Source organism: Anastrepha ludens, chromosome 4 (assembly GCF_028408465.1).
Source record: "Anastrepha ludens isolate Willacy chromosome 4, idAnaLude1.1, whole genome shotgun sequence".
NCBI lineage: Eukaryota > Metazoa > Arthropoda > Insecta > Diptera > Tephritidae > Anastrepha > Anastrepha ludens.
In genome coordinates this window covers 3208603-3232108 of record NC_071500.1, presented here as the reverse complement: position 1 = coordinate 3232108, position 23506 = coordinate 3208603, and the positions used below count along the sequence as shown (strand labels likewise).

Sequence of the window (23506 nt, the reverse complement as noted above, 5' to 3'; positions counted from 1 at the left end):
CTGAAGACACTAGAAGCTATGTTATTTGAGAAACGATTTTTTAACCCCTACGCCGTTGTTATTGTTTATTATTGCTACTAGTCAAAGGACGAAGAGGCTTTTCACGCTTGCATTCTTCTTATTAATGAAGCTATGGAGTTTCCTAGGTTACCAAACAACTCGTATCGTCGCTGTGCCGACCATTTCGATGGGCATGGCATTGAGGTTAGGTAAAATGATTCGTTTCAGGCTCAGTCTAGCTGGAGTTGGTTTGAGTTATTCTTTTTAAAAGCCAATTTTCGGATTCTTCAACTAGTGAATTGAATCTTCAAATAGTGAGGCTTGGAAAAATGTATTCCCAAACCATACCTGTAATAATGCGTGTACATATGTATATGCAGTTGGATCTCTCAAAGGCAGCAAAGCAACATTTTGGTATCGTTTTCAGAACGGTTAAAATTTCGGTTCGTTTAAAAAGCATGCACAGTGGCAATGCATTTTAATGAACTTCTTTGTTCAGTTCACTTTCTGCGTACAAGTAAAGCTTGCGTGGCTTCGCGGTATTTTGACGTTTGTTCTGAATAATTTTATTTCGTGATAATATGCCGATTCAAATTAAACCCAAACCAAATCAAATCAGATTGAATTTTGAATATAATCTAAATCGAAATGTAATTTTAAATGAAATACGTATGTTTTTGTTTATGAAGTTGTCCAACTTCCAATATAAAATACTCTTCTTTATCAATAAAATGTGATTGCGCTAAATAATTGACTTTTTTGAAATCCGTTCCGCAAACATTTCGTTATTTGCAATCACCCCTGGAACAGTTCGGTTGCATATTGAGTGTTTGAACTGCATATAAAGGCTTTTCGAATAACAGGTGTTATTTTGAATGGGATTGGTATTGATCTGGACAACCTTTATTTTCAACAAGACGGCGCTATGTGCCACACAAGCAACGAAACCATTGACCAGAGGTGATCACAATTGATCACCGAGATCTTGTGATTTGGCACATTGCGACTTTTTTCTTTGGGGCCACGTGAAAGAGAAGGTCTACGCCAACAGCCCATGGTCGATTCAAGACCTCAAAGATGGAATTCGTGAGGCTATCGAGGACATAGGGGCGCCACTTTGCAATTCGGTTATAGCAAATTTCATGAAAAGGATATTGTCCTGTAAGGGTGGTCGTGGTGCTCATTTGCCTGAGGTTATTTTCCACCATTAACGGTATACCTTCCTCTTTATAATGAAATAAACATCCGATTATTTATATTAAAAAATAGCATTTTTTTTGAATATAATAATAACACCTCTTATTGGGAAACCCTTTATAATCGCAACGTGCAGCAGAAGTGTTAAATATAATTTCTTCCACTTATTAAATGTTTGTGAATTTTATGGCAACTGGGATGGATGGACGCGTGACTACTCTTTGGGAGTGCGTAGGTTCGAATCTACATGAACCGTGCATGAAACAGCAAACGTTTTTTCTAATAGCGGTCGCCCCTCAGTGTAAAAATACCGGTTTCTTATAACTTAAGTAAAAAAGGAATAACGAATCTAAACTGGGATTTTTCAAAAATTTGGGTTTTTGAGTTACGAAGGTATTGCAGTAAACAAGGGATTTGTATGATTTGTTATTGTATGTAGCAGTTAATCAGACCAAGTAGATACATACATATGTACATACATATTAACTAAGAGATACAGTACAAATTTTTAGGTGCAGATGGTCAACTGCATTTTTTGCATTCTATTTTAACTTCTAACTTATTTTTAATTTTTTAATTTCCTAAGTATTATATGAAAGCATGTATATACCTATGTATAAGTATATATGTAGTACTGCGGTAAGATACATTTATGAAAAAATTTGTATAAAAAAATGTATCGCAATAATTTTTTAAGCGCAGCCTGTGTCTATTAGTTTTCCTACATCGCCCTTTTTCATAACAAACCAGCGACATGTGTCAAATGCAGCTTTCCTTCAACTTCAGTCGCCTCCCCATTCACGTGCGCACTGGAGCAAAACAAAAGATGAATTCGCCGCAAAAAGCTCATACAAACAGCTCGTACAAAAGTATCCACTGTGTATGTGCGTGGAGCACACATTCCGATGGAGTGCCTAGCTTCCACAGCAGAAGCTGTTGACTGGCGCTAACAGTCTCAGCACAAACGCGACGCGTGTATGGTTGATCACGGATTCGGGTAATGAGCGGTGCAAGTGGGTAGTAGTAAAAACGATAGAAAAATACGCACATATGTATATACATACTATACTGTATTACATGTATGTGTAAGCATACACATCGTACCATAGTAAAAGTGTCGTAGAAGCTTACTGTGGACGCATCACTATCAGCAGCGAGGACATTAAATTATCAAATACATATATGTCTTAAAGATTTAGACACACATAAATACATATACTTACGTACATATATCAAATAAGAGTGAACAATCACCAGAGCACGGGCCAACTGAAAAACCGCATGCATTAGTGACGAGGGAGAAGACAACAAGACCATCGACGTCGACGGCGATGGCTACAGCGACTGCGATAGTAACAGTGACGGTGACGTTGATTCTTCTGGTTATGATGCGAGCGTAGACACTTGCTGTTCAAAGCGAATTGAAGAAAATTTGAGAAAAACATAATTGGGGAAAATTGCTTGTCAAATACAGTTTTTAAATAATTCTCGAAATTCACCGTGAAAAACTCGTTACCTTTATCTTCTTTATATTAAAAAGTAAAAATACAAAATTCAAATTTTTCATAAATATTTGCAAAATCTGTTTCAACGAAGGAAAATAGTGGAAAGTGCTGAATGGTGAATGGTGAATGGCGCTCAATGCCTTTGAATGCGGTGAAAGAAAAATTGAAAAGCAAATCGAAGAAGTGCAAAAAATCGATGAGGTTGTTAAAATAAGAGATTGTTCATAAAAACTAAATGAAAAACTGTTGAATAACAAAAAAGAAAAACGAAACAAATTACGATACGTGATTAGATAAAAAGTTTCGGGTTGGAAGCTAAGTGATTGGTGGGGTCTGTCAGATACGCGCTGCTGATGTTGATGTTGCTGCTGCACTTCTATAAATCTACGTGAACATACATGCATGCATACATGCGCGATATACTGTAGTTGTACAATACCCTTTAGGGAAATTCACTCTGTGCTTATTGGAATGCTTCCTCTGAGTTGTGAGGCAGTTACTAAGTTTTACTTTACACCTTTGGCTAGAAAATTTAATACAAAAATTATAATTCTTCTGCAACTCACCGCTGATCGCATTCGAATGATGAAAAAGAAAATTTCGATTCCAGCCGAAAGCCTCTAAAGCTAACGCTGCGTTAGTTTTATTAGTAGTTAGTTTTAATTTAATAGTTAAGTAAGCTTTTATAAAATAAATTTAGTTAAATACAAAAAGCTGATTTGAGAGAGTAAATGAAATATATGGATAACAAATAACAAATCCACTTACGCATGTGTATAAGTGCATATGTATGTATGTATGTATGGCAGGTTTATTTACAATAATCAGTGCAAAGCCAACAAATGTCCAATGACGAATTATTGTAAGTTGACATGTGGGCGGTATTAAAAATTCATGGGAGGAAGCAGAAGACGAAGGCGAACAAAAGCCGATTTTTATGAAAAGCGTCAAGAGTTAATATTTTATTGCAAATATTATATAAAAAATTAAGTAGTACATAGTACGCCCATACATACATATGTACGTACACATGAACATACATATATGTGCATACTTATGGAATCACTCAATTCCGAAAACGCTTACGAGGAAAGAGAATCGGAGCAAGAGGATGAGAGGGTGTGTAAGTCAGTGTTTTGCTGCAACAGTTGCAGCAGAGTGGCACTTTGTGCAGTTGCAAGTTAAAAAATAAATGCGTTAATATGTATTGCATGTATGTATGTTTGTTTAAGAAAGTGCGGCAAATAATACAGAAATGCCTATCATGGTTTTGCAACAAGCAAACGTTACGCCAAAACCTGTTGGTATTTTTCAATAAATTGCTTTTGTACATTTAACTTGTGTAATTGGGCTTAGCCTCTTAACGCTTGCGAAACACAGTCACAACACACAAATTAATTGGAAGTGAACTGACTGAGTGAAGTGCCTTTTTTATTTCTTTTGCCACAGCAATAAAAGAACGGGAAACAAGAGATACGAAATATATATATTCAAATATTTATAAAAAAAAACCCAAGCAGTGCTAACTTCAAAACAAATTACAATGACACGCCTCACTGAGGAAATGGTCATTGCCCGCTCCAAGCAATCCGATTTGGGGTCTATCAAAAAACTCAATTGCTGGTAAGTAAATTTAAGTACATATTTACGTATGTGTGTATGAATGTTTATATGTGCTTATGTATGTACAGAATTATTTATGCTTAAATAAAAATGTAGGTTTGTTACATTTTATGCGCTTCAAAAAGTAGAGTAACTTTTCAAATTTCGCGGGCAACGTACGTTTGATTTTATTTTATTTTTGTTTGTTGTGTTCAGAACATGTGTACATACATATGTACATATATATTTGACATATTTAGGTTGTTTTTGATAAACACAGATACAATGGTTCGACGTGTTTTGGTTTGCACGGCTATTTTCTGCCATTGAAAAATTAATCAAAAAATCTGTATTATTTCACCAAGAATAAAACCGTAATCTTACCGCCGCGTCCGAATGGATGTGGTGCTTGAATACCATTCGGAGGGGCGTAGGCTCGAATCTCCGTGTATGAAACACCAAAATTATAGAAAAACTTTTGTCCAATAGCAGTCGCCCCTCGGTAGACAATGGCAAACCTCCGAGTGTATTTCTGCCATGTAAAAGTTCCTCTTTCCTGTAGGTCCCTACATTTGTGGAATAACATTAAGACGCACGCCAAATATATAATCTTGCCTCAACCACTATACCCATCGGACTTGGGACTTTTTCTTGTTCTTAAAGCAGAAAATATTTATGAAGAGATGGAAATTTGCCACAATTATGGAGCTAAAGTCCGCATTTTTAGTAGAGCTCAGATCATACCACGGTGCCTGGATCGAAAGTTGGAATAAGCGTTGGTTAAAGCGTGTTATATCTGATGGGGATTACTTTGAAGGGGACAAAATGGATATTTATGACTAAACATTTTTCAAGAAAAACGAAAAATTTCCTTAATTTTTGAATACACCTCGCATGTATAATGCACAGAGTCTTGCAACAGGAACTTTGTTTTTCAATAGGACAAAGTTTTATATAATGACAGCTTTGACATTAGATTTTTTCACATATACGCAGTAAAAGCTTTGGCAATTGTTACATTGAATTCAAATTTGCGCAAAAATTGCATTAAAATAATAAAAAGCCATTATGCAACTGGTGCATATGTCGCAGCTACATTTTAAAATTAGTGATATTTATGGTCAAGATATTATATTATAAATTTGAGTCGACTGGGTAGTACATAAGGTGTCAGCACCAACCGGGCCCGTGAAGTGAAAATATCGGATGTAGCTGGAGACGTAGTTGGACATTTCATTTTGCTATCGAGAGATGTTAACAACAATTTTAACACTTGCCACCCAGCCACGGAAACAATGAATTTCTTGTAAACCAAATATCCCGAACGTATATCTACTTTCTCGAAATCCAGCTGTTAATTGGCCGCCCCGATCATGCGAGTTTTGTAGGGCTATGTTAAAGACATATTCTATACGGAGATAATCGAATCGTTTGCGGCCTTAAAATTCAAATTCCGTGGCTTGATTAATGAAATACTTGTAGATCCGCCATTTCGCCAAAAAGTGTTTGAAAATTTTAATGAAAGAATCGGCATCTGTAACCCTGGTCGTGATGGATATAGGTATGGCCGATATAATTTTTCATTCATAATTGCCAAGCCTTACTCTTTCTACAATGAAAATCTGAATTATTTTCATTAAAATTCTTTGTTTTATTTTCTCTTGAAATATAAAGTTCTGGTTGCAAAACACTGTGCATATGAACTTTTAGTAAATAAATTTGAATGCACTCTTATATACTTACATACTTATGTATGAGTACATTGAATCATTGTTTGTTGTTGTTTCTGTCACGGCTGATTCAATTGCATTATCACTAACGTCGTTATGGTTTTTGTTGTCGTCTATGTATTGTCGGCATCGCTGACGGTGACGGTGACATTGCCTTCTTTCCCAGCGGAGTCGTTGTCAACTCTGTCGCTTTTACAAATGCCCACACTACTTTCTGTTACATTGTCCATTGTCCACCGAAGCGGCAATTGCATTCCTAGTGTTTGTTGTTGTATGAGGTGTATTTAATTACTATGTACTTTCCCGATATCCACACTTACATATGAACTGACAAAATTCGCTTGTAGCAAAAAATGAGGGGATGGAGTAAATGAAATGAGGAGCAAGAAATGAGAATAGTACTATTCATATCATGAGAGTATCCGAACCTGTGCTAGTACAAACTAATGCAGAATGGAACGGTCAATGCTCGGTTTTCGACAAGCAGTGGTAGCAAGGCGAATTTATTATTATTTACAATTATTTATAATATTATTATTTATGATAAATCCGCCTCGGGTCGAGCGAGAACCAGTACCCTATCTCTCGCTCTCCGTTTGTTCTAGTTCTAAATTATATAGTTAGATCAAATGTACGATCTACACTTTGTCATTTCTGGACCTATTATTCTCGTTACATTGAACTCCAAAAATTCCCCTTGGTGGCGCGCATGTTTACCTACACACATATATACTTATTTAGTTACTATAAGTGTGTCGTTTTGTAGAAGTCATGCTTGGCCGATTCCTACGAATGGCGTTGCCCTCGAACTAAAAACTACTTACATATGTGTTCGAATGGTATAGGGGGGCTCGCAATAATAACTCAGCGACATTTTGCAAATGTTCGATTTATTTTATTTTTGTTGTAGTTTGTACAATTTAAACTATTAATAATAAAAACCGTAGAACTCAAAAATTTACACTTTGTACAAAATTAAAAAAAAATGTAACAAGTTCCCATCAACATTTCAAACTCTTTCAAAAAATTCTGAGCATGCAGTTTTTTAAATCCATTAAATTTTAGTATAATAAAGCGTAACTACGGGTATTGATTTTTGATATTTTTTTGCTGACAATATTACGCAATTTTTTCTATAGATCAAAATTTCGATCATTCCTTTCTATGGAAGCAAATGCATAATACGTCAATAAAAAAATTCAAGAATCGTATAGGATTTTCACGCCAGAGCCAAAATTTCAAGTTAATTCGAATGAAAATACTAAAAGTATATGCAGTTCTTTTTGAGAATTGTCTCACATTGTCACACACCAACAATGCTTGAAGGTTAAGAAAACTCTGAGCGTATTTTCACTGCAAATATATTGTTTCACCTTTTTCGCCTTTGTTTCAAATTTGGCGATGTTTTTACGCATTATTTTCTAAAGACACTAAATTAGTCCTTATCTGAGGCAAGCATGTTTAATAACGAAATGAATACTTGTTTTCAAAAATGGCTTATAAACTGACTGAGTTATTCAACTTTACACGAAAACAAAATTATCCAATACAACTTTTGGCTACACAACTCAAAAAAAAACAACGCTATTTTTATGTATAAAAGGGGGGAAAATGCATTTGGAGGATTTATATTAATTTTGCTTTCACAATTTAGCACGTGGCGCTTCTTTTCATTAGTTAGCTTAGTTTAAATCTCTCAAATGACCTTATTAATAAGCTACTCACGAAATTTTCACAAACATGTAATTTCGCCTCCTTTTGTTTGTTTTGTTTTGCAAAGGAGCTTGACATCAGACCAGACTTGACAACCCGTCAAAATCGCGAAAAAAGTAACTTTTTTTTGAAAGACGCCACCTTTAGTATTCAATTCGCTTTGGGTTACGTCATCCAATCAGCTGCTTCTTTCAAATTCGCTGAGAGCCTGTTAACGGTCAGATATTGGCCACACCTTTCTGATTGGAAGAGCGTAAGAATGCGCGTGAAATGTTCGGGCACAATTGTGCTGTCAAGCCCCCTATAACGTAGCAGCCAAAGTTACTCTCCCAATTTTGCTTCGTATGACCAAATTTTGTAATCTTCCATTATTTTGATTGCTCAGTGGTTGTGATTGTCATTTATTTTGAGAAGCTCGGTCAAACACCTAACAAAGGGGATGAACCTGCATGCCAATTCAATCTCCAAGCGTTCACGTACGCGATAATTTGTAATTGTTACAAACTGTCACGTTTTGGTGCTTTCGTGACCAACAAGCTTTTAAGGAAGGAGAAACGGAGATCACAAAGTCGAATTTCATTTGTACCGTAGTTGAAAGTCATTAATTTGGCAGTAAGAAAAGAAGATGTTTACAATCTTATACTGGACCATTGACCAATGAGAAGCTAAATTCCAAAAAATCCACAGCAATCGGTTCTTGGACTTGCGGTTTTGTGAAAGAGCATTTTAACCCACAATTAACCTTAAATTTGTTCGCAAAATAGTTAAAATACTATGAGTGCGCGTATATATGTACATAAATGCATAAAATTCATATATGTAGACAGAGGTATTAGATTGTTACAATGCAAAAGTAAACTCGTGCAGTCGATTAGTGCTTTAATTACGGCTTCAAAGTCTACGGCCAAATTCGACTCAACAAATCCCAAACCAGAAAGCCAGAGTGCTTTTTGTTGTCAAGTACACATGCACACATGTACATATGTATGTATGTATGAAGGTTCAAGTGTATGCCTCCATCAAACTCTTTCTCCCAACTTTCTCCTCAGCTTGAATGAGGTATTATGGGGGAAATCTAAGATTTAACATTATTTTCCTTTTTGCTGAGATGACTCTTTTTATGGGAGTTGCTTGTTATCGCGATGCATGAAGTATGCACTTAAACTAATCATTGCTTCTATACTCGTACATACATATGTACATGTGTATGTACAAGTGCCTTAGCAGGTTGCTGTAGGCCATGAGGCATAGGCAATTGGATGGCTTTTCTTATGCGGAATGCTCATTATGCTGATTTTTTATATAAAATTATTTTGTTATTAAATGTAAATATTTTTTATACTTAATTTAAGTTGTGGAAGCATTTAAGCGCTGAATATAATCAAAATTAGAAATTTGGCTTCCACAAAGAATTACCCGCGTATAAAATGGATAGAAAAAATCCAATGGTAAAAATCAATAATATTGAAATTAATACGTATGCGTGGCATCTATCATTTAATGGCATACAGTGAACCAGAAAGTAACTGTATATCAAAGGGCTTTGTTTTTGATCTTCTGTAACTCTAAATCCATTCATACTTTTAAGTTACAACCAAAAGTAATTTGAAAGCTTTTTTCTTTTCTTTCAATAAGTAGAAACATTTTATTTTGAAAAACTCAAATAAGCGGGTATTTATGTTCACCTACTCTTTGTACGTTTATGAGAGATGCCCGCCTATTTCAATGCCAAAAAAATAGCATTGAAATTCAAATGAAAAAGTGGGCATTTACATTAGTAAATGAAGTGTTGTGTCGCTTGAGCTATTTTTGCAACCACTCATCAGACGCCGTCTTAGTTGTTTAGCGATTTCTATTGCTTAAGCCTTGGCTAATGGATCAGGTATTGGAATGTTTCGGTTTCTTGCCTTATGGGGAGCCATTCCAAACACAACTCACCAACTCCACTTTGCTACTGAGGTTTGATATTTTCTTTATTTCTTACAATCAACGCTGATTGCTTTTCGCCGATATTGAACTGTTTTGCTAAAGTTCAGACAGAAACTTGTTCGCTGTCAAGTGCGTTTGTTATTGCTATTTTTCGATCAATGTTAATAAAACTTCTTTAATCGATGCTTGCAAGAGTCAAGACGAACTACATTGTATTTGTAAAAGATTTCAATGCCTTACCCATAAACTACAGCAAACTTTGTCACTTATTGTTTTAATATGCCATTACAGGTGAGGGCGCAAAAAAATATGTGTAAATGAGTAAAGAGAAATAAAATCGTTGAACTGTCGAAAAGCACTCAAATATGCAAGAAAAATCAATAGCATGTTAAAAAAAGACAGAATTGCCCACTTATTAGAGGTTCGCGTTCGAAAAAATATAAAAAGTGTTCGTTGCCCAAGAATTTGCCCGCTTATAGGAGGTGCCCGCTAATTAGAGCGTCCCCCCTAACATGGGGCGAAAAATAAAACCAAATTTCCTGCAGTAGAATTTTGTTTAGCAAAATCCATTTGGAACAAGACATTTCGCAAACTTTGGCAAACTTTCAGAATTTTTTTTAAAGTTCTAAACTACTTGATTTTCGCTATGCGGTGGTAGCTAGACTATGCAGGGAAAACTTCACGTCGCGAAAAAAAGCGGCGCATGCGTTGGGCGAACTTAAGTTGGTTGAAATCGCTTAGGTAGTCAAAGCGCCACTTAGAAAGAGCAGATTTTTAAGACTACAGATAAGTGATTTTTATTCGATTACAAAAAATCTATCTAATAATTATTCATGAGTAAGTAAATCATTATTAATAGCTTAGTTGAAATAATAAAAATATATACCCTAGAATCACATCGTTTTGAAGGCATCTGATTTCTCTTCAGTGCACGCTTTTTTTATTTTTTAGCGCTTATGCAGTTTCTAGTTCAAGTGATTTTCCCATCTTTATGTTTTTTTTCATGCACTCAGAGTTCGCGTCAGTGAACAAGCGCTTTCCACTTAACCCGCTGCCGGTTTTCCTAGCGTGACACACTCATTTAACCTACGTATGCACATACACTCACGTATTCATAAGCATTTATATGTGTATAAATTACTACACGTACACATGCACTTATGTATTGTGTGCGTACATGTGTAGAAAACTGGATTGTCGACAATTCCGCGCAGAATGCAGTTCCCGGTGGGCCATAGTAGACTAATTTGAATTATTCTCATGCGTGGCTATGCGCTTGCGTCTGCTCTGGTTTCGCTTCTCTTATGTTGCATAAAAGTAAAGTTTTTTGTAATAACGACTTCTGAAGGGGACTGCAGGGTGTTTTTCATTGTAATCTGTAATGAAAGCACAGCCCCTAAGGTTTTCCAAAGTTCTCGTAGAAAACCTCAAATACTGTGAAAAGGATTCCCATATCTAGATTTATTATTGGCCCATAATGCCTTGTGACCTCTGTTGTGCTTGACCGCCCGCAAAAACCCTAGTTTCCTTGAAGGATATCAGAAACTTCCGCATAGAGTAGCCAGTGTGAATTCACTGCTTTGATAACTTCCTTTATGTGGGCTTTGGTGAGCCAAGAAAAGGCAATTTTGAAGTAGCACCTAATTTCGTTAGGTAGTCCACCTGTTCGTACTCTGGTATCCAGTCCAACAAAACGGCGTTCTTTTCTGTCAAGGTATTAAGGTGAGTGAAACATTCCTCAATAAGTTTGGATGTTGTTCTGTGAAGCTACACTTCACAAAAGGCTGCCTGACTGTCGGAGAAAATGCAGTTGCGCTTTGAAGTTGTGCCTCTTCGAAGGTAGTCTGCCACAGATTGCTTTGCTACGGATCTTCTCTTGAAAGACTGTAGGATAGCCGCCCATGAGTATCGATCGTTTAAAATTAAAAATAAACAAGCTTCGACCTATTTGTGTTTCCGAGATTTCCGAGTCAGGTTCAATGTAGGGGTACCTGTCTCCCAGAGTCGATTTAAAATAGTTATGTATCTTGAAATTCCATGCTTAACTTTAAAATTGAAATTTGCTTTAACATCCAGCATAAAAAATTTCATCAAAATAACAGAGTCCCTTCCAGGCATACAACTCTCCTACTTTCACTCACCTTAAATTCGACATACCCGTCACTTATTCTGTTAATCGCCTGCTGGCTCAGCAGCACTTACACAATTTCTTAACAGATAAATGATTTCTTTAATGTGACGCCTTTAATTCGCCATAGAAAAACTATATGAAAAGAATTGAATAATAATAAATAAGTGGAATGTAACTTCAAATTATATATACAATCAAGAATTCATATTTATGTAACTTCAACTGGTTTACCTTAACGTCCACATACACAAATACTTATACAATATAATTTCCAATTCAACGCTTATAAGAGTAGTGCTTGTAAACTTGTAAAACGAACTTTTGTCCATTAACCTTAAGGTACGCAGTAAAGCTGTGATTACCGGTTTTGTGTTTACAAAATGATATAATAAGTAATAGTACTCGTATTAATAAAAATAATAGCGTGGCGCAGCAACCTTGGCAGAGGTTGGCACATAAGAAGGCACCTTACATTTTTGTCACCTCTGAACGGCGAATAGTTTTCATAAGAACTCTTTCAAGAAAAATCGATTGTTTACTGATTTATTACTAAATATTAAACTCAAATAAAAATCTCGTTCATAGATAATCTCATTCATAACAAGTTTGAATTAAAAACTTCGGGGTTTGCTTTGTTTTCTATTTTCAGGGGAAGTGATCTCAGCGATGTCTCCATAATTAAAAGAATGCGTGGTGTGGAAGTTTTGGCGCTAAGGTAAGAAACCACAACAAAAAAAGAAAAAAATAATAAATAATTAAAAACGAATGTAGAGAATATCGAAATATCTATGAATAATTCATGGCATGCAAAAATATGTGTTAATAATAAAACGCACAGGTGGCTCCAGGTGAGGGGCAGAGAGTGGCTGAGTAAAATTGATTGAGAACTACTTATATGTACATAAATATTTACAGGCAGCGCTCGCATAGCGTGGCGTTAGAATTGCAGCCGCCAATATTGCTGCAGTTGTACACAAAATATGATAATTTTCATATCATAGGAAATTTTACTGGCTTCGAATTTCCCAAAGCACGAAATAACGATTTTAGTTGAAGGTTCATGAGGTGCCTTAGTTAGTTTATTTTGCAGTTATTGGACATTTTTGTTACCGTAAAGGTTTGATAATGTTACTAGGAAAAAGTACTCTAGAAAAGACACGTGTAGTTGAATACACAAAAAAAAACAATAAAAAAGTTAAAATGAGTGAAAATATTTGGAAGTTCCACTTTTGGTTAAAAAAAATAATAAAAATATAAGAAAATATGGCATACGTAACAAATCTAATCTTAAAAAGGCGACCCTTGAAGAGTGGAACCAAATTAGTCCAGAATTCACAAAAAAGTTGCTTGACTCAACAATTGGAGGCAACAAAGTACTAAAAATCTTAAAGTTTTAAAAATTTGAAATAAATAGTTGCCCTTTTTAACCAAAACAAATAAGATGTCTGCATACTCGGGTTTTCCATTTTCGTAAAATATTATGAAATATAGAACACTTTACAAAAATATCGCATCTGTAACAAATAAGCTCTGAGTGACCGTATAAAATATATTACTATATATTATAAATAAAAAAAAAATATATATATTAAAAAATTATTAAGAGAATTAGTGTTTTCTTCGGCCTACTCAATAGCCTTGTCAAGGCTGCATTAGCTTTGCCGTGATTATAACACATTTTTCTCTCGATTCCTAATGTTTGCTCATTGCACCACGTACAAAAGTTCGAGGAGTTCAGCTAATTCGGCGTTCATTCAACCCTGACTCCAAGTTTAAGCACTTAACTAAGTTTGTACACATACATACCTACATGATCTTAAAAAGTTTGACGAGCATTTGTGACTCTCACAGTGCTAAATTGCAAATTTGTCAAAACAACGATCAAATACGTTTATGCACATACATGCGTACCCATGCATATATTAATAATTATTCAGCAATTGAATGATCTCACAGTTTCCTACTATCGGCAACCACCACATGGTCGACTAAGTGGGGCACACATGCCCTGGCACTCGAGCACCCACTTAAGAATGCCTGAGATTATTTCCTTTTGAGCTGATTTCCTGTGTCGCATTACTATAAAAGGGCAGCGGCGTCGTCAACGTTGAGTGGAGGCAGAGTGTTAAAATGTAGAAAATCAATTTGATTGTCAAGGCCACTTTTGCGAGTAGCTTTCCGAGTGAACACTTAATGTCAATTTACGTACTCTCGCTTACACTCGTATACATATGTATGTATGTGTGTTTGTGAATTTGTCTGACGTAAGACAGATGGAGAAGATGTGCTAACAAATATGGCTTAGCATTTTATAAAAAAATATCTGATATAATTATTGTACAAAACACGGACTTAAGACGATAGATGCATATCCACGTATGTATGTACCTTATACCTTATATGTATGTATGTAAAGTATAAAAGTATATCTACATATAGGTATGCACTCGTTTGCATTTGTGTTTGGAGGTAATTCTCAACAACTGCCACGCCTTGCTACAGTTCATTACATCGCCTAAATCACTTTGTTCTCTACGGCCAGAACGTGATTACGAAAACCCACGCACACATGCACATGCACATACGTAGTAATTCTTACACATACCAAGGTGCTCATATGTATTTATGCATAATTGTGGAAAAAGGCAATTCAGCGAAATCAAAATCTGTTCACAATAGAATAAAGAAAAACGCCAACAATAGCTGGGTGGCGTGAAAACTGAAGTCGGGCCGTGTCCCGCGAACTCTACTAAACACATGGGCAAATATGGTCAAAACGCTTTTGATGCATGTGCTCGTACTCGCAAATGTACGTAGTTACGTTATACGAGTATTTGGATAGAGCTAACAGATGTGTAGGCGCGCAACAAGTTTTCTAAGCCAGCTCTCGATTTGCTAAAAACATTTGATCGCTTTTTACAGCCAACTAGTAAGGTCTGGAGGGTTAAAACTTCTCCACAGATGTTGAAGATTATTATTTAAAAGAATATAAAGGGTGTATTTTTAGAGCATGATAACTTATCTCTTTACTGCACTAGTTAATATTGCTTTGAAAAAAAATTGCTTCACTGTGGAAATAGCTTAATTTTATTATCAGTAAGAGATATAAAAAAAAATTATGAAACAGTTTAATATTTTAGTTATTTTCAAGGAACCGTATATAAAAACTAGTTGTAAAGTTCTATGCAGTTGAAAAGCGGAAAAATTATTATCCGTCGAGAGAAAGATGAGTGTATCGACTCCATGAGAATATTTTTTTTACAATAGTTCTTACGTTTCACTCTGCTATCGGTTTTTGAAAACGAATTACTCGCACTTCAATTCTGCTTTTTCACCCACTTACACAATTAGGGTATTTTAAAATGTCATCAAATCAAAGACATTTTTTGGAATATGGAAATAAAATCGAATGTACTTTTTTATAATAATCTGGTAGATAATTTTATGGCATTTACTTTTGAATTTTAGTACTCAGCATTTGCCCCCCCCAATTTTTGACCACCTTTTCCACTAAATCTGAATAATAAACCCAAATGAGCTCAATCAGCAAAAATGCAACGCAAACGATGGTCATTTGGTTTCAATTCTTGTACGAGCTGTATTTAATGGGCACGTAAGCCAAGATCCTTACGTAAAATTTTCCAAGTAGTCGTAGGACAAAAGCCAACAAGTTATACCTATCCGAGGCTTGTTACAGCTCCCGTGACAAGTTTATCTTGTTTTGTAAAAGGTGGCCAACCTCGTGCCGAAATTGTTCAGGAATTCAAATATCTCGGAGTCAAAATCGACAATCGTCATCATCATCAAATAGCAATTACCGCTCAAGGCGAGCTTTAGCTTCGTCCACAATCCTCTTCCAATCTGCATGGCTAAGAGTAATAGACTTCAAACTCCTAGCTCTTAGCTTTTTCAGGACGGCTGTGATTTGGTCAAGCCAGGTTAACCTTGGACGCTTTCTTGCCCGGTAGTTAGAGAGTTTGTTGTTAAAAACCATTGAGGTCTTTGGGATTTAATGTGTTTAATGGCATCTTCTCCCCGGCATAAGCTCAGCTACTCGTCGTTGCAGCGTATGGGACCAAACACCCTTCGGAGCACTTTACGCTCGAACACTCTTAAGCTTCTTTCTTAACTTAAATCTTTCTTAACTAAATCTTTTTTCTAACTCCTTCTTTTTTTCTTGTTAGCGTGAGCATTCCATCTAAGCTTGGTACTTGTGTTACCTAGATGTTTTTTTTTCTGAAGGGCGAATCTTACATAGATACCGTCACCATAGACGGCATGCACAATTCATACAGTTCGCTAAAGTTACACTTAAGGGCCCATGCACAGTCAGTATTATTTTACTAAACTGGACTTGCAAAACAGTGTAGCTGCCTACTAAACCCCAACTCCGACTTCTGCAGCTGTTTAGCGCCGCTTATGTGTAGTGGTAGATATTTGATCTTCTTTCACATAGAACCGATTTTGTTTCGTCTAGTTTCATGCGCCATTTAGTGGTTCACTCGGAGATTATTTAAATAAATTTTAAGTTTTTGGATTGAATCACTCTGAGTTTCTCCAACCGGTTGGTTGGGTCATTAGCAAAAGTTGCTGTGGAGCAATTTGTGTTATTAGGCAAGTCACAAGTGAAAGTAATGTAAAGAATGGGCCCCAGCACGTTGCCCTGTAGGACCCTAGCTTTTTTATCCTAAAGTTCAGAATATGTGTCTTTGTATTTTACTCGAAAAAGCGATCCGTTACGTGCAATTTTAGAATATTATGACATTGAGTTGGTAGAAGCGCATTTATTTTATTGAGAAGGCAACTCTGGCAAACTTTGTCAAAGGCTTTATTCACGTCCAGAAAGATAGCAGAGCACACCTTTTTCCTCAAAGACGCTTTCGATGATTCGAATAATTCTGTGGTAATTTTGATCACAATTTTGATTTTTAGAGTGTTTTGTGCGAAAATTGATGAGCTGGTATATTATTTCTTCGCTCAATAATTATGTATCACTTACATACATAATCACATACATTTTCAATATATATGTGACAAATCCAAGGGAATAGTTAAGCCAAAAATAGAAATAAAAGTCCCATTCATAAAATTATTCTACGGTGCACATCGACTTCCTTTCAATGTTTTACTACCTTTTCAGAAAGGGGATAAACTTATGCCTCATTTTCTCTTGCATACAAATAGCGTCAATGAATTAGGTTGCATCCGATATCAGTTGCCAAACATTACACAACCCTTTATTATTGAACCATGGTATCATTTTTATGAGAAATTTAGTGTTAAAACATATTTGATTGAATATTCGTTGTTTGTTTTTTTCCCTAAATGATTTTAATGACATTTTGTTTTATTGTTCTTCTCATTAAACATACTTCACAGGGTTGCATAGAGAATCTGACAAACAATTAATCAATTATATTTACATGTACTTTAAAGCTTCAATTGGTTTATTAGATAAACTCTATCCTTGAAATGTTCCAAATCGTCCAAATAGTTGTAGAATATAGTGAAATTACCCATTTCAATTTTTAATAAATTTATTGTTTTGTGAGCTGTGTCTTTGCCGTACCGCCTTTAGAAACATAAAAGGACACATTCGAACTGCTGCTAAAACAAAACCCTGTCAAAAAATAAACTCAACAATGGAAGACCCCTCACATGTGCATATTATATGGATGTGTATGTTTTACAGTTATGCACGTGGAATGCACGACCCATGATATTTCTGAATCACGCTTCGGCGGAAGAGAAAGATGACGTGGCCAAAAGAAGAACGAATTACGAATTCTATCCACAGTTTTATTGCATTTTTTCTAACTTTTGTACTAATCAATTTTAGTATGCAAGGAAATATCGTAAATTTGAATAGAGTTAAATAACAACAATAGCTGTAAAAAATGTGTAACTAAACCATTCGATGATTGGTCACTTATTCTGTTGATCGCCTGCTGGCCCAGCAGCACTTACACAATTTCTGAATTGATTAATGATTTTTTAATGTGCTGATAAACGTTTTCAATTGGCCATAGAAATGCTGAATGAACGCATTGAAGAATCGAAAACTAAAATAGAATTGGAATTTAACTTCAAAGTATGTATCTACCCAATTTAAGACTAATTAAGAATTTCGACGATATGCATGCGCTGCGTGCACACGCATACACAGGTATAGGCAGACACACATTCTTTCAGCTCTATTTATAGGTGTAGTTAGGAAGCATTGGAACAAAAGCTGCACGTTTTTGTTGCTCGCACAATTCGACAGAATTCCCATATTGCATTTCCCTTAATTTCTTAATGTAATTTCACGCTAACTTGTTTTTGCTTGGAATTAAAGAGGTATGGACACTTATAAGATTGTTGAAGCAATATGTCTGGACGAAAGCAGCCACCTGTGCCCACTATTTAGCATACCCGTTTGGCAATATCATTTGTGTAAATGGCTGTGGGTCTCCACGTGCGGCTATCATCTTCCTCTAAGAAAACGGTTAACGCGTGTACATACTTTCCAGGAATCTCCATGATTTCCAAAGTTTCGTGTCTAGGTCCGAATGACAAATGTTAATAACTTCCATACTCGATTATTTGTGTCATTAAGACTTATGGTACATATTTTTCTCCCAAATTTCTGGTTTGCCAACTCAGAGTATTGAGCTCAAGCCTGCCTGATGCTGAGTGCCAAAGGTTAACAAAGCTATTTCAAATAACTAAAATGTAAAGACAAAACACTAGATAACGCAAGTATGTATATGTAACGGGTATGATTTTGGATGTGTAGAAAACACTTTTTCTATCATTTGTGTTTCATGGCTGGAGATTTCAACCCGGACACTTCTGAAGGGTAGTCGCGCACCAACTCATTCGGTTACGACACAAAAAATGAATAAATTGCCATAGAAGTTCTCTTGGTTTGAAAATTTGATGGCATTTATTATTTATAAATAATCTCGGGCATGCGGTTACCTCAAGTGCGTATTATGAAATATAGAAATGCCCCACTACCATTTTTTCTGCACAACCAAGCTCGATAAAAACTCGAAAAATACGTGTAGTTCGACCCAATAAAGTGATAGCCTCACATGTTGTGTGACTTATTCCACTGTGCCGCTGAAACTTTTCAGCACTTCATTACTGATGAAGAGATCAAAAAGTTTGTGGGGAACTATCAGGCAGGGATGACAGATTACCAGGCTTGGCCACCCGCTGTGATGAAGAACAAGATTGCCCGAGCAACTTCGGCTGCCACATCACTGGGTACTCGGCAGCAGAATTCCGCCCGCCATTCCACTCGCATTCACATGCTCGTCCAATCAGTCGTTGTTCAGACGGCAACGAAACAACATCAGCGAAAACTGTGTAAATTTCTTTCGTATATCAACACCAAAATCTCAGTTTTTTTGTAAACACATTCCCTGTTTCGTCAGCCTATCAGCTGATTCTTTCAAATTCGCTGAGAGCCGCTTAATGGTCTAATGTTGGCCATACCTCTGAAATATTTTCACCTTGCGATCGGGCGTTTTCTGAAATGCATCGTTAATTGCTGAGTCGCCTGTAGATCAGTGTCACTCCAAATGCGATAATTTTGTCGAATCACAATAGTCTCGAGTCGGGAATTAGTCTTATCATCAAAGCTGTAAGTTTGAATGGTAATTTTCCAAAATGGTAATTTTCCATACTCGGGCAGCTGGTTGTACATATATCTCCATCTCAAGCTCTAATAAGTTAAAAAACACCCGTTATATGTACGTATGTATTTGTGTATGTGTAAATAACGATGACTCTGAAAAATACTTCATTTATATGAATGTAAATATTTGGTTAACTGCGGCAGGTGGCCACATTAGGTGTACATTGTTGTAAATGTACTTGGACATGCCTACACACATAGACTGGCTCTAACGGTGCTTTGTAAACACTTATAACAGCAATTAAGAAAAGCTGGTTTGTTCGCCAGCTGATTCGTTCGTTAGTTCTCTTTTGATTTCTTTTCTTTTAAAAAGTTTGCCTGTTCCATTTAGTAGTTTTTTATGGCAGTAAAATAAGCGGGTATTATGATTTAAATGAATTTTGAAGGCATCACCAGTGATGATATCAGCGCAACGATTTTAGCTCGCTGATGACAAAGCCGAAATATTGAATTAAAAACAAAATTGACATGAGGAATAAGAGAGCACAAGTCTTACAGTTATTTCGTTTAGTGATGAGTCATCATTAAAAGCGGCAGAATTATTTGTTGTTACATTTTTTCCCCAGAATATTCCTCAATTAGTCTAAAAATAAATCACTTTAAAAGTTACAGCTAATTTAGCAGTACATACGAGTAGCTATAGGGGCACACAATTCTTAACAGTTTTTTACGAAAAATGTAAAAATTTATCAAATTCAGTCAATTTGCTTAAAACTCGCCATTTTCCTAACTAACCTCGAACAATGCAGCTCATTTCATCACGCCGATAAACACATTTTCATACTTGCAAAAGCGGGACGTCCTGCATTCTTTAACACATATTGAGTTGATGCGCGCGGAGGCCAGTGTCTTGGTCGCTGTTTGACTATCAACAAAAATTCTAAGGTTTGCTGGAGGTAAGCCCATTAGACTTATTGTTTTTGCTGCTTTGTCTATGTATAGCGTAGATCTCAGCTTGGAAGACGCTACACCGGTTTGGGAGTCTAAAGGAGCAATTTAAGGATAATTGTTCCGAGTACACTCCTGATCCAGTGCTATGGCCCATCTTTGAGTCGTCAGTATAAATATGGTAATCACTATCATCTGATTTGACTTTGGTCTTCCAGTCTTTTATGTCGGGTATTCGTATTTTTTAATCTCTGTTCAGATCTATCTTGGGAACCAGATAGTCTACTTTTGATGCGTCTTGCAAGTGTTCTACAGATGGTAGAACTGATGCATGCGCGTGAGTTTTCTTTTAGCATGCCTGCTGTTTTAATCCTAGAAGCAGATTTGGCGCTATCCCTTTGACATACATATCAATGGGTGGAATATGTACAATCACTTCCAGCACCGCCTGAGTCGTCGATCGGAGCGCATCTTTTTTTCCTATTCAAGCTAATCGTTGGACTGTTTTGAGGTTCTTTAGGTAGGATTGTGTCTGCACCGCCTTCCACCACACGGAAGCTCCGTCAGTCAAAATGGGTCTGATGGTCGTATTGTACGCTCAGATGTTTAAGAATAGTTTTATTAGAAAGCGCGACACCAGGACCTTAAATGTTAGAATAGTTGACATTTGTTAAACTTTATTAAGTTTTCAATTCTTCTTTCAATAAAACCTATTTATTGACTATGTATTTATTGTCTTTCGGTTCCAGTGTCAATAAAATAACCACATTGCAACCATTCGAAGACTGCCACAAACTCCAAGAATTATATTTGCGTAGAAACAACATCCAAGATATTAATGAAATCGCTTACCTGCAGAATTTGCCAGCACTCAAGTATCTGTGGCTGGAGGAGAATCCGTGTTGTGAGCGGGTTGGACCTAGGTAAGATTTTCCAGAATGATTTTAGGCACAGCAAATTAGATTTTTCTTTTATTCCAGTTATCGTCAAACAGTGCTTCGCGCCTTGCCAAATCTGAAGAAGTTGGATAATGTTGAGGTGACACAGGAAGAGGTCGATGAGGCTTTACGTGGGGGTGGCAGTGGTAGTGGTTCTGGTGGGACGCGAGAAGAGGAGGAGGTGTATGAGGATAGCTATGCGCAAAATCAGCAGCCGCAACGTTATGAACAGCCATCTCCTCCGCAGCAGCAGCAGCAGCAGCAGCAGCAACAACAACAACAGGAACAAAATCACTACCCGCCACAACATAGACAACAACAACAAACGCCACAGTACCAACAAAACTCATCACCGCAACAGTATCAGCAGCGTCGCAGTTCTAGCCCAATGAAAGAGGTAATTTTATGCTGACTCAGACTATGAGGTGGAGGTATTGGTTTGACTGCCATCGCCACCACGGTAGTAGTACTCGTACCATCACCATTTCTGCACAAATCTTCTCACAACACCTGCTTCATATTGAACTTATTTGTCACCTAATAGAGAGTATTGAATGTAGTGGAAATGTAGTTTGGTTCCACTTAAATGCCCGCTAACATATACATACATCGTAGTGTTGTATATACTGATGGAGTAGAAATTTTGTTTGGACAAAAAAATGCTGCACTTCGTATAGAAAAGCGGGTGTGGAATTACAGAAACATAATTAAAAAATATGTAGGATATAATTTATCTCCTGAATGTTTCTTCCATGAAACTGAGAAAACAGCGCATTCTCTGCGAAAATAGTACAAATTTGTACCTGATTTCATTTCTTCAGCGTACCATAAAAAGTGAATGAAAAATCCATTTGCTTTTGAGCTGAGCATTTTGCTACAGTAATGGTCAATTAATTGGAACCTCTTTATATAAGAAGAAGTATTGAGTCTTAACAATTAAAGTTGACTAATGTAAACTAGTAAAGCACAAAATACAGGGTGCTTACGATATCTGAGGACAACTTCAGAGTAAAACTAATTAGCTTTTATTTTGAGCAAATTTTAATGAAACTTCACGAATTTTTTACATAACAATCACTTTTTATATCTATAAAAACATTCAATAAAATTTTCATTAACAGCAATAACCTCCTCGATCCGGGTCCAGAAAAGATTGCATGCCCGAATCAAATGTTCCTTTAGACCATAACAGTGGCTGGAAGCTCATTGTACATGGCAACAGGAACCTCTGTAGTACTGGAACATAGCCATCTGCCATTTCTGCGGTCTCTTGGCCTTGGTACACATTTTTTTTCGTCAGGCACTTCAGGGTGATTCATTTTGCTTGTAGGCGTTTTGATCGCATAATTTGTTCTCGTGTTTGCTCCAACACAAACTGTCTTCTGTGCATAACTTAGGATTTATACCGGAGATCTTCATTGACAATTCGAGGGGTGAGACCTTCAAAAACATTAAGCTCCCTCACAAGGGAGGGATTCCGAAGCACTTGTTGAACAAATTCTGCTTTCAATTCACGGTGCACTTTAAGAACGAATGAAGAAATTAGAGAAAAGAAAATTAGAGATTTCTAAATCGGTGTGATTTGCCCACATGGCGGCGATAGCTACATTTCTCTTCATTTCTTGAGTTAAGTGGTATTCCTCCACGTCTTATCTGGAAAAGAGCAAACAAATAAAAAAAAAATGGTTTCGGGAAGTTATAGCCACATATATAAATGCACGTTCTCAAATACCGAAATAAATTTTCAACATATTTAATTTATATTTTACCCGAAATTGAATATTCTTCGATATTCGAGATGTGTTGCGCTATGAATTTGTTCCGGAAAGAGAATCGAACAAAATCGGTTATGTTACGGTGCCTGCGTGAGCTACAGTATTCACCACAAAGACATTTAAAACAAGGTACAAATGGCAAATGACAAAAATATTGGCATATTGTCCATCAGTAGTAAAGCACTTTAAGGATAAAAAATTTAATTTTTTTTATAGAATTATATAAACTTTTCGATCGAAATAAATCCGTTTATTTCACTAACAAATTTCAGGTAGAGGTTTCATTACATTTATTTCATGTTTATGTTTCTAATTATGCGACCACTACTGTAATAATAAATGGTGCAGTCGATGTTTCACAATTCTAAACACATATCGGATGAAGCAAACTTAAATTAGAGCCACAAAATT

The 23506-nt window shown here is 36.2% G+C and overlaps 1 protein-coding gene across 15 annotated transcripts in view; it reads left to right on the top strand.

Moving 5' to 3' along the window:
* Positions 1 to 2088: 2088 nt before the first annotated feature.
* LOC128860227 (putative uncharacterized protein DDB_G0291608) overlaps positions 2089 to 23506 on the top strand; it is a 32151-nt gene continuing 10733 nt past the window's right edge. For 8 of the 15 annotated variants that reach the window (XM_054097598.1, XM_054097596.1, XM_054097595.1 and 5 more), the window contains exons 1-5: positions 2089 to 2194; positions 4152 to 4325; positions 12457 to 12522; positions 21132 to 21305; positions 21363 to 21717. In XM_054097598.1, the coding sequence (XP_053953573.1) occupies positions 4246 to 4325; positions 12457 to 12522; positions 21132 to 21305; positions 21363 to 21717 (675 nt within the window). In that variant the 5' untranslated portion in view covers positions 2089 to 2194; positions 4152 to 4245. Of the gene's footprint in view, positions 2277 to 2326; positions 2904 to 2929; positions 3034 to 4151; positions 4326 to 12456; positions 12523 to 21131; positions 21306 to 21362; positions 21718 to 23506 lie in introns of those variants that run through there. The other 7 variants (XM_054097601.1, XM_054097600.1, XM_054097588.1 and 4 more) reach the window with 6 other exon arrangements.